Raw genomic sequence first — 11,345 nt, forward strand, 5'->3', positions numbered from 1 at the left:
GATCACATCGGTCCCTCCTCTGCATGGTTCAGTTTGGTGCATCCTATTTCAGGCATCTGAGGGATGCTGTTATTAAGCTCTGGCAGGGTGCCTAGAGAGTGCTTTCCCTTTGTGGTGCAAGTTTTTTTTTTTTTTTTTTTTTTTTTTTTTTAATGCAGACCCTCCCCGGGTGGATGCAGCATATCCTTTCCTTCCCCAGGCAGGTACTAAGCTTTTAAAGCTCCCACCGCTCCCCCATCTCTGTAGTATCCTTTTCCAAAGTCTGCTTTTGTCTTATCCAGTTTTCAACACCAATTTGCTTCTTAAGGGTGGAGAGAAACTTTCCATTCCACATAGGCCTCACCAGTATAATTGTGCATAAAGCATTTACTAACAGATATTTAAAAAAAAAAATAGATCTGTGTTGACTCCGTTGTTTTTCTAATGATCTAATAAAGTCAAGGTTTTGGGATAATTCCTCCAAATTTCTAGGTAGGTAGTTGGTGATAGAAAAGGAAGGGCCATTTCCTGGGAATATAGACTCTGAAAATACATGGCTATCTTTCTGCTATATCTCCCATTTACTAACTGCTCATTAGCGGATGAACCAAACTGTCTCCCAAAGTAAAAGAATTTGTGAACTATTTTCATGACTGATTTTAAAATCTCATCAAGCTGAAGACATACTGATTTGATCAGATCTTGCATCAGGAATTAATTTAATTCCCTGGAACAATAAAATGTGGAATGAGACTGTCCATGACCAAAGAATTGAATGTAACGGTTTTACCTCTGAGCCATCAAGAGAAGTTTTTATTAGCATTTTTTTCAAGGGAGGGGAAAAAGAAAAAAGAAAGAGAAAGAGAAATTTATTCATTAACACCTTACTTTTGTTTCAAGAAATATTATATCCATGAACCAACTACAAATCACTCGATTTGAGTAATTCTGAGGAATAAAGTGCCCATTTTCTTTCTCCTTTGATTTATGTCATTGTTCTGTTTTCACAGCTTACTGTTGACAGAGCGAGGTAATTCAACTACAATTTTTCCAGTGTTTTTTCCCATGTACATATAATCAACAGCCCGGAATACAGACTCCAGGCCACGAAACCTGCCCTCCACAGACAGATCTCCGAGGTCCACCTCACAAACCAGGTCTCCACCCGCATACATCTTGAGCAAGTGGTCCATGGCTGCTTGATACTTAGAAAGGGAATGGTTCAAGAAGAAGCCCTGGACGCTGGCAGATTTCTTCAGCAGTTTGGCTGGTAATGTTCCTGCTTTCACAGGCGAAAGGCCAGTAGGAGTTTGGTAGCCAGAGACAAACCCAATTACTATCAAGCGCCCTTTGATAGCTAAGGCATCTACAGCCAAGTCAAACATGGCTCCCCCGACGGATTCATACACCACATCGACACCTGTGGGGTACTCCTGCTTCAGGACAGTACTGACATGCTCAGTGTGATAGTTGATGGGACGATCACAGCCAATCGATTTCAGAAAAGCAGACTTTTTGTCAGAAGAGCAGGTTCCAATAACATGGCACTTGGCCTTCTTTGCAAGCTGCACAGCAAACTGGCCTGTCCCCCCAGCTGCCGCTGTCACCAGAACTTTTTTCCCATCTGACAGTCCTCCGAGCTCATTGAGGCTGATATATGCGGTGGTACCACTTACTGGCAGGGTGACATACTCAGGTTTCACGGAGGGCACCGGAGCTGCGGCACTAGCAGGCACCACAGTATACTCAGCAAAAGAGCCGGGTGCCATGTATGCCACAGCTTGGCCCACAGTGTACCTGGCACTAGCAGAGAGGCCTAAGGCCACCACCTCTCCCACACCTTCAAAACCTACATCAAAGGGGGTCTTGACTGAAGGGTCATATCGGCCAGCTGAATAGTTGATGTCAGATGCATTAACACCAACAAATCTAGAAGAAAACAAACACACACATATATTAATATGTTCCTTTCATCAAGGCCCTGATACTCCATTTAGAAAAATCCCTCTAATTCCAGTGACTGTGGATGGGTGGCTAGGCTGTCTATCCTGGTAAAATTAACAACAACAACAACAAAAAGGATCAGTCCTGATACTCAGTTGAAAAAAAAGAAGTTAAACAAGTATTTGCAATCAGAGTTTTGGTATATTTTATTTTTTTAATCAGGTTAGTGATAATTTCATACCACTTTAAATATCAAGGTTTTTAGTTCACATGCTATTTATTTTCCTTCCCTTTCTTTCAAAAGCAGAAATAAACCATTAAAAAAAAAGTCAGGAAGCCGTCTTATACGTAAACTTCACTGGACCTCTGAGTTGGAAATTAATTGGCCTGTTAACAAAGATGTTAAAAACAACAGTCAGATAAAATATATTCAAAGAAGTAGACTTGTATTGATTCTGGCAACAATTTAACACTTTGGATAATAACAGTAATGACAATGATATTATTGAAGATTGACGCAATGTGCAAGGTCATCGGTTGTTATATGTTACTGCAGGGTTGTTTAAAACACTGTTGGAGTGACCGCAGCAAATTTTCTTTCTGATGTAACTATGTCCAGCATGAAAATATGCATTTTGATTAATTGAACAAAAATTGTCTCATAAGGGTAGAGATTTTTATGGAACATTCAACATCTTAGAGTCCTTTTCAGATGAAAAGGAAAGCAAATCGTCACTATATTTTTCCTCAACAAGAAGCAGAGACATAACTTGATTAATACCAGATGATTATTTTCACTTTGGTATCCAGAGTCAATTTAATTGCGAGGTCGGTATTTTTACCAGCTTTTTTTCATCTCGGTATACCTCATAACAAAAATATCCTGATACCTAAGGAAAAAAAAAAGGCGTCTGCTAAAAAATGTCAGGAGGTGGCTTAGACACATAATGGAGGACCCTAAAAATGTCATTTCCACCTGTAATGACATGAAAAGATGGTGGTATCTGGTGGCAGGAGGAAAGCTGGGAAGTAGGTCATTTTAAAAATAATTCACTTTTAATTTAACTTAATAAAACCAAAATTCCCCTGTGCAAGGATCCACTTCCACTGTATCACAGATAACACTTTGCACTTATAAATGCTCCCTTATGATCATGCCCCCTGTATATCTACAATACTGAAAGCTCTCTACATATTGTAGAAATAAGAAAGGAAACAATTTCTTTGGGGCATGTCAAGCTGCTTTCAGAAGTTAGCACAGCACACAGCCTCAATAACACTACAGAATTCCGTAGCCATCGATGATAACGCAATCATGCAAAGTAGGAAAAACGATTTTTGCTGGCTTTTCATTTGGGATTTCAGACCAGGATGCTTACGCTCTGTTTGCGGGGGTGGGGGCCTGCTATCTTCCCTTTACATTTGCATAGTTCTCAAGGTTTGGTCTTTTTGGGAAGCGCCAGCTTCTCAGAGCATGTCTCTGGACTTCACCGAAGGCGCCAGGGCAGCGCCCCGCTAGAGCATCTGGCCTCCCGAGCCCCTGCTCTAGGCCTGGAAGCCAAGTCCAAGGAGGGGTGGGCTGGAAGTGATGGTGGTTTGCTCCAGAGGTGGGGGACGGAGGCCCTACTGCTGCTCTGGTCTCTTGGCCCACAATTCTTCCAGCCTTAGTCCCAGCTGGAGAGGCCCTTCCTCAGAGGGCACCCCTGCCTTGCACCCAAGGGGAACCCCCGCGGCAGCTGGCCCCCGGGGTCCCCCCACCTCTCAGGAGCGCGCCTCGTGGAGGGGGGGAGCTGCTGGAGTTACGTGCTCCCCCCCCCCCCAGTGGTTTGCCATCCCCGGGGGAGAGGTGAGGAAACCAAGCAGGGCACGCGGGAGAAAAGTGGAGGGGAGAGGGCACACGCGCGGCGGAAAGGGGGAGGGCAAGTGGAGAGGGGAGTGGGCTCCGCGAGGAGCTGGGCTGCCTGCAGCTGACCAGCCCCAGCCGCCGTGTTTACCACCGGGCTTCGCTCAAAACAAGCAAATGAGCCCTTGCGGTGGAGCGCGGCCGCGCTGGGGCGCAGGAGGGAGGCTCGCAGGGCCCGGGCGCGCCCCGTCCAGGCTGCCCGCCGCTCTGCGCCTCCCTGGCCTGCGCGCGCCTGAGGTCCTTCTGGAGCCGCCTTCCCCTCGGAGGTGCGCGGCCTCGCCACCGCCACCGCCACCGCCACCGCCACCGCCACCGGAGAGGCCGGCCGGGGACTCTGACTCGGGGCGGAGCGGGCTGGGGCCGGGCCAGCGGGCGCCGGGGAGGAGGGGCCGGTGACCGTGACCTCGGCCTCCCAGGCCCCGGCGGGGTCGGCTGGGCGCACCCAGGCAGCTGGGACCCAGTGGCGGCCAAGCTGGGGGGGGCGCGGGGGGTCCCCGGAGCACAGGGCGCGCTGGGGCGCAGCGGCCACAGGAGCGACCCGGCCCGGGCGGCCACACCGGCCCCTGGCCTCACGCGCACCCCGTTTCCGTGTCTCCCCCCCTCCCCCCGCCGTGCCGTCTTCCAAATTGCCTGCGTCGTCGGTGAAGGATCTCGGGCGGGCTGCTGGCCACTGCCTCCGGCTATCCCGCTCGCCCGTCAGGGTCTCCGGGCCCCTGGAGCGACCCCGTCTCGGACCCCCGCGTGGACCCCGCGGCCGCCGCAGCAGGTGGGGATCCGCGACCGCCCTTGCGCCTGCATCCTTACCTGGGCTGCGGGAGGGCTGCGGGAGGGTCGGGCGCCCGCGCCTCTGCTCCTCGGGACACAAGTTCAAGAGCGGCAGGCTCGGTGGGAAGGGGCCCGGGTCGGGGAGCAGGGGACATGCGAGCGAGCCGGAGAAAGAAAGGAAAGACACGCTTGGGGGAACCGTGCATTTCCAGACGCTCCTTGTGCCCTCTTTAATTTAAAATATATGCTCTTAGTAAGTGCAGGGTTCCAGCAGTCCGACGGGAGGATCCACGCGGGAGCCTAAAATCTAGGAACCCCAGGAAAAAGAACGCGACCGAGCGGGCTTCCCCCAAATATATACCCTTCGAGAGGCGCCCGCTTTATTTATACTAAAAAGTGCGGAACCCCTTCGTCATGTTTATGATGAAACAGGCAGTCCTGCAGACGGAGGAAAATGCTTTCTTTGAACAAAAACAAAATGTGAAGTCCGGAGCCTTCAACATTGGGGCACAAAGTGTCCAGGTCAGATTTTCTTTAAAAAAGGAAGAGAGAAAGAAGGAAAGAAAGAAAGAGAAGAAAGGAAAGGAAAGGAAAAAATGAGAAAAAAAAAAAAAAGAAAAGAAAAGAAAGAAAAATAAAGCAAAGAAAATCTCGGCCTGGAGATTCAGCAGAAATGCTGTTACCCTCCCGTGAGCAACAAACCGTTTATCAAAAACGCCTTCCCCATCCCCCACCCACTCTTTGCCATTCCTACAAACTCTTTGCTCCATTATCATACACTTGAGCAGAAAATCGTTAGAAATATTTGGAAACGAAATAATGTGTCACCATCCTTCGGAAAAAAGCTAAAAATAGCACACAAGCTGACTTAACCGGAGGGTGTCTTTTTCTTCCTGAGGGCTGGGCATCCTCCGGAGGGCATGTGAAGTTGTCCTCGGATGTATGAATGTGAGACATGGATAAAGGAACACCAATTACATGTTCTGCAGGGATTTTATGCACCCCTCTCACACTTTCCCTAAATGGAAGAAAGATTATCCTAAATCCACGCCTGGCTTAAAAGCACTTTCCTCTCTGTATTTGTATTTTCTGTTAAGATGGAATGAGATGTACAAATATCCAACTGCAAGAAGTCAGGCAGCGCAGTTAAAATTTCCAAACATCTTTCCGAGAAAGTGAATGTGTGCTTCTGCCATTCTTTCCAGAGCAGATTTTTATGATGATAAAAATGAAAAGTGCTTGCGTAAAATTTTTATGCAATTATCACAGTTCTGGGGGAGATTTGGTCTAGGATTAAAATGAACTAACCTGCAGTAAATAGACTTGCAGTCTGTTTTTTTTTTTTTTTTTTAATCTGTAAAATGTCACCTCCCTGACACTATTTGCCAAGTATAAAGTATCTCACAATTTGGGGATGGGAGCAGATTTTCCACAGAGTAGGGAAAGGGGATGCAAAGATTCAGGAGAGAACTGGCCCCATTTTCTGATGTCGGCTTCAACATGGAAGTTAGAGGTCAAGTTGTACATATAAATATACCATTTGTGTTAAAGGGACTGTTGGCAGATGTGGAGGGAAAAGACAGGCATGGATCCTAAAGCCACCCAAACTGATGAGTTCAAACGTGGATGAGCTGGTGCTCCAGAACCCTGACCACCAAATTCAGGGATCATCCCTGGTGACCCGACACAGGGGGCGCCCAGGCACTGGCGGGGAAGGAGTAAGCGAGGAGCCGGAGGAGGGGAGGACACCCCGAGGACTTGATGCACTTCACAGGTTGAGAGGCCGGGCACTGGTTGTGCCCGGCGGGAACAGCGTGCCCGGCGGGAACAGCCTGCCCGGTGAGCGCTGGCGGGTGGTCCCACTCCCAGCTGCTGGTCGTGCTCTAACTTCACACCTCCTCCTGCCTGCTCCCCTCGGTCACCCCCTCCCTATTTCACACCCGCTTTCTAAAAGGGATTTGGTCAGAACAGTGGTGTGTGTTTTAGATCAGTGTATCTGATCAGAAAAATCACAAGAAAACAGCCCATGTAAAACTTTTTGCTTGTTAAAGTCTGAAGGCTCTTCAGCCTGCTTCTCATCTCAACTTCCAGCAAATCACTCGTGTCTCTTGTGTGTTCTGCGTGTGTTCCTTCTTTTGAACTCGGTAGGATGCAAGTCCTTCTCTCAACAGCTCTAGCGCTTTAACCTCTGCAGCCCTGTTTCCACCCACAAAAACTTTGAGGAGGACGTACATCCACCTTCTAAGGCACTCTCTGCATCCCTCCCGGAGCCAGCTTCACTCAGCCCCACTCTTGGCTCCCTCAATTTTTACTTTTTCCAACAGGTTTCCAAAAGTTTTTTTTTTTTTTTTTTTTTTTTTATCATGACCAGAATTACTCCATTTTGCAGTCTTTGGAAGGCTGATACGAATCTCTAAAATAAACGGATTAAACGGTGCGGCAAGCCAACTTAGGTAGGGCGCCCTTTGCCTTTCACTCTTTGCGGGGGGGGGGGGGGCTCACAGTCCTGTCCAGAACACAATTCACAATATAGTTACTCAGAACTCACGACTTCCTTCAATCGGGTGTTCTAGCCTGAAACACGCAACACGGGAACCCCTCGATGCGCCTGAACAGGCAGGCGAGTCCTGCTCTAACGTAGGGGAGAGAGCAGTGGGGGACGCCCCGCCTGCAAGTCAGGCAGCGAGGGCACCCGGCGGCCGGGACCGGAGGGCAGGGCTCCCGCAGGACGAGGTCCCTTTCCTCCCCGCGCTCCACCAGGTACTAAAGACTAGTGAGCTGGGGAGTGTGGCGGTGCAGGAGGCGGTCAGGAGGCAGGGCAACCACCCGCGTGCCGCCCAAGGTCTGCAGAACGCGCAGGCAAACGCAGCCGTGCCCCACCCGGCCCTGGCCCGCCGCCCCGGCCGCGCCGCGCCTGTCGGTGGGCTCTGGGGCACAGACAGCAGCCACACAGCACTGACAACACGCAGACGGCACCGGCGAGGTGGACACCAACACACCCCACGACAGGCTCCGCCACTGCGGGGCGGCTGCCAACCTGCAGCGCACAGGAGAAGCCAGCCCGGTCCTCGGCCTCCTTCCTCCAAAGCACGTTACCTAAATGTCGCAGTTTGTGTCCAGCCCGCGCCCGGCCCCGGCCCCGGCCCCCGCCCCGGCCCCGGCCCCGGCCCCGGCCCCGGCCCCGGTCCGCACTGCACGTTGCGGGAACGCAGGAGTCGTGGGTGCGCGCGGGAGGGCCGGGCGGGAGCCTCCCCTTCTGGGTCGCGTCGGTTTTATTTCGGGAGCGGGAGGGGGAGGAGGGAGGGCTGGGGGAGGGGAGGGGAATCCCAAATTAAAACAACCCGCAGTTATGAGGACGTCCGGTGGCATCGGATATTCACACCAGCAAGTCACATCACCTTCGCCTTCGCCAGATGGCGGCGGGTTCAACTTCCCGGGCTCTCGCCAAGTCAGGCGGTGCGCCCGGGCGCTCGCGGGCGTGTGGGGCCGCAGGCGGGCCCGGGGCGGCGGGGCGGCGGCGGGGGCGGCGGGCCGGGAGGGGGTGCGCGCCGGGCTCACCGGTTCCGGACGAGGAGGTCTCGGTTCCCGGGGAGCGGCACCGGGCAGTCCCGGAGCAGCGTGACGGCCTCGCGGAAGTTGGGGCTCAGCCGGGTCACCGCCAGCTTCTGCATGGCGCGGGGGATGTCGGAGCCCTGGAAGTCCAGGAAGTGGCGGGCGTACGACATGTCCACGATGGCTCGGGCCCCGGCGGGCGCCAGCCGCAGCATGGCCCGCGCCTCTGCCCGCTGTCTGCGCCGCCGCGGGCCGGGGTCGCGCCCAGCCCGGGGCCGCTCGGCTCGGCTCGGCTCGGCGCGGCGCCGGCGGGCGGGCGGGCGGGCGGGCGGAGCGGCCGGGCCCGCCCCTCCTCCGGCCCGCGTGCTCCCCTCGACTCCCCCTCCCCGCCCGCCCGGGCTCCGCTCCCCCCGCCCGCCGCGCAGCGCAGCCAGTCGGCGCGGCCCCCGCGGGTCCCGACGCGCCACGCCCGGGGTCCCTCCCGGCCCGGGACCGCTCCCACCCGGCCGCTGCTCCTTTAATCTTTTTGTTTTGGTTTGAATCTGCTCGGCGCAGACTGGCCGAGGATCCTCTCCGCCCTCCCCCTTCCTCCCGGCGTCCGGGAGGCACCGGATATCCCCACCCTCCCCGCGCTCCAAACGCCGGATTTGACTCCTCTCACAGGGCGAGGGGGGCGGCGAGGGGAGCCGCGCGTCCCGCGACCGCCGCGGCCGGCGCCGGCGGCAGCCCCGGGCGTCCTCGGAGCGGCGCGGCGCCCGGCGGCCGGCGCAGGCACCTCCCCTTCCGTGCGAAGCGTTCACTTCCTTGCAAGGTGGTACGAATCAACCCCGAGCGCGGCCCGGGCGGCGGGGCACGGCCGGGGCCCCGGGCCGCGCGGGGAGCCCCCGACACCGGGGCACGCGCACCAGCGCCGAGGGCGGGGCGGGGGCGCGCGGGGAAGCCCGGGCAGCCGGCGCCCCAGGCTCCTGGGCCCGGGTTCCCGGAACGCCCTGCCCGCGCCTCCTGCCCTCAGCCTGTCTGTCCCATGCAAGTTGCACCAACTAAACCATTTTATTTATTCTGGCCTAGATTCCGCGTTTTCCCATGAACGTGTTAAGTAGCCTCTGCAAGACTGTTACGGGCTTCCCATTGGGAGAGAGCACGTATATTGAAGACCAGAGGGCCAAATTCTCAGAGCACACAAGCATTTAAACTTCTGGGTGGGGATGCCGAAGGACTTAATTGGAGACGTTGCAACGATGGATGAAGAGCTCATTTTATACCCCAGCTAGGAGGATCTGTCGTTCCTTCGTGTCAGTTTTCGCCTTAATTGTCTATATTGACCGAATTAACCAATTTACTTTTCATAGAGGGACCAAATTCAATTATTTTCCACATTTTTGTATGATGAGTTGAGCCCGTTTTAAAATTTGTGTTGAAGGTATACACGTTTTAAGTTCAAAAAACCCTCTTGTTTTACACTTAACCTAGAATCACCCAAATAAAAAAGCCACGCAGTGCCCCTCCCGGATCAAACCTAACCCCCCGCCCCCTCCCCAGTAAGGCTGCCAAAGTGACACAGGTATTTTCATCTCCAATGTCGGACATTCTCATCCAAGGATAGTTTGTGTCCACGTGGGTGCGTGTGTATGAATGTTCGTGGGGGTGGGGGTGGGGGTGGGGGTGGTGGACTTACAGGTTTAAAAATCTGCAGGAACTAGTGTCTACTTAACTTGGCTTATAACACATGGGTTTTACCCGGTATCAGCCAGTGGATTACAATAACAAACCCCTCAATGCCTTTCTCCAACGTGCAATCTTTTATGTTATGCTGTATTAAGATTTCTTTTTTGTGTCATATTGTTTAGCTCCGGAAAGAAAAAAAAAAAAGGAAAACAAAGCAATTAAAAAGATTGACAGGTATGGTTTGTGAGAGACCTATTTGTAATTGTCAGGGTGACGTTGGCGAGAGGAGGAGGAGTAAAAACTGAAGCAGGAAAAGCAGCTCGATGTGTCTGTCTATCAGTTGAGACTGTCTGAAAGCTCTGCGATCCGAATGTGTGTTATATTTCACTGAAAAGAGAAGAGAGCGAGAGTGCATCTCCCTCTCTCCCAGGAGTTTGGGGGGGACAGTCCACGCTCATCTCGCCCACCCCTGAATGTCCGCTCTTCGCCCCTCTGCACACGCTCTCCGGGTTGTTGTTGTCGCCTCTTTTTTTTTTTTTTTCCGGAGGGGGGGTGCTTTTTGTGTATTTTTCAAAATTTTCCTGTCGGAAGATCAAGACCGGCCAAAAATCCATGATCCAAATGTGTTTGCGTTAATCTGGCAGTGGAAGGAGCGGCGGTCCGGCGGCGGGGCCCCGCGGGGAGCGCGAGGCGCGAGCGGCGCGCCGGCGGGGCGACCCTGTTCGGTCTGTGACTGTTCGGAAGGTGGAGCAGCCTGACACCCCCCGGCGCATGTATGTACGGGGGCTTCACTCCTCTGTCTTGTTTGCTTTCTTCCTCTTAGACTAAGTGCGGGAGGAAAGGACAGCCTGGATCGGCCTCGCTGGCGCACAATGAGAAAGCTGCGACCCGCGCACTGAGCCCACTCGCCGCGACCCCGAGCAGCGAGGAGCGAGGGGGAGAGAAAGTTGCGCTCGGAGACTCCCGGCTCGCGGAGGAAGGCGCAGGGCAGCGCCCGCCACAGCAGCGCGGCCGGAGGCGGCGGGAGCGGCGGGAGCGGCGGGAGGCGGCGGCATGGAGCGCGGGCCGCGGGCCGGCCCTGCGAGCGCCCGCCGCTGCGCCCGCGGCCCGCGCCGGGGATGACTCCGGGCTCGGCGCCCAGGCCCCGCGCGCTCCGCCCGCAGCCCGGCGGCCGGGACGCGGCCCGCGCGGCCGCCGCCGCCGCCTCCGCCTCCTGAGCGGCCCCGGGCGCGGCCGTCCATGCGAGCGGCGCCCCGCGGCGCGCCCGGAGCCCGGAGCCCGGAGCCCGGAGCCCGCGGGGACGAGGCCAAAGTTGGGCGCGCCGCGGAGTTGCGCCCGGGGCCCCGGACCCCGCGCCCCGCGAACTCGGGCGGCGGCTGAGGCGACGGCTGCGGCGGCCCGAGCAGCATGCCGAGGAGGAAGCAGCAGGCCCCCCGGCGCTCGGCAGGTAACGCGCGGGGCCGCGCCGCGGGGCGCGGGGCGCGGGGCGCGGGGCGCGGGGAGCGGGGCGCGGGGGCCGGGGCGGGGGCGCGGCCGA

At 55.2% G+C, this 11,345-nt stretch overlaps 2 protein-coding genes across 8 annotated transcripts in view; one reads left to right on the plus strand and one right to left on the minus strand.

Moving 5' to 3' along the window:
* Nucleotides 1-763: 763 nt before the first annotated feature.
* PTGR3 (prostaglandin reductase 3) lies at nt 764-8,504 on the minus strand. 3 transcript variants are annotated; one of them, XM_072758128.1, is made up of 2 exons: nt 8,150-8,504; nt 764-1,908 (listed from the first exon to the last, which is right to left on the minus strand). In XM_072758128.1, the coding sequence occupies exons 1-2, from the start codon at nt 8,356-8,358 to the stop codon at nt 984-986; spliced, it is 1,134 nt and encodes a 377-aa protein (XP_072614229.1). In that variant the 5' UTR covers nt 8,359-8,504; the 3' UTR covers nt 764-983. The 3 variants fall into 3 exon arrangements, with proteins under 3 accessions (XP_072614229.1, XP_072614231.1, XP_072614230.1); XM_072758130.1 differs by lacking the exon at nt 8,150-8,504 and adding an exon at nt 7,990-8,117; XM_072758129.1 differs by lacking the exon at nt 8,150-8,504 and adding an exon at nt 7,688-7,710.
* Nucleotides 8,505-8,822: 318 nt separating this feature from the next.
* The window catches only part of TSHZ1 (teashirt zinc finger homeobox 1), a 78,116-nt gene continuing 75,593 nt past the window's right edge, over nt 8,823-11,345 (plus strand). The window contains exons 1-4 of one of the 5 annotated variants that reach the window (XM_072758126.1): nt 8,823-8,954; nt 9,212-9,435; nt 9,991-10,042; nt 10,632-11,255. In XM_072758126.1, the coding sequence (XP_072614227.1) occupies nt 11,216-11,255 (40 nt within the window). In that variant the 5' untranslated portion in view covers nt 8,823-8,954; nt 9,212-9,435; nt 9,991-10,042; nt 10,632-11,215. The other 4 variants (XM_072758125.1, XM_072758123.1, XM_072758127.1 and 1 more) reach the window with 4 other exon arrangements.

Source organism: Vulpes vulpes, chromosome 5 (genome assembly GCF_048418805.1).
Source record: "Vulpes vulpes isolate BD-2025 chromosome 5, VulVul3, whole genome shotgun sequence".
Taxonomy (NCBI): Eukaryota; Metazoa; Chordata; class Mammalia; order Carnivora; family Canidae; genus Vulpes; species Vulpes vulpes.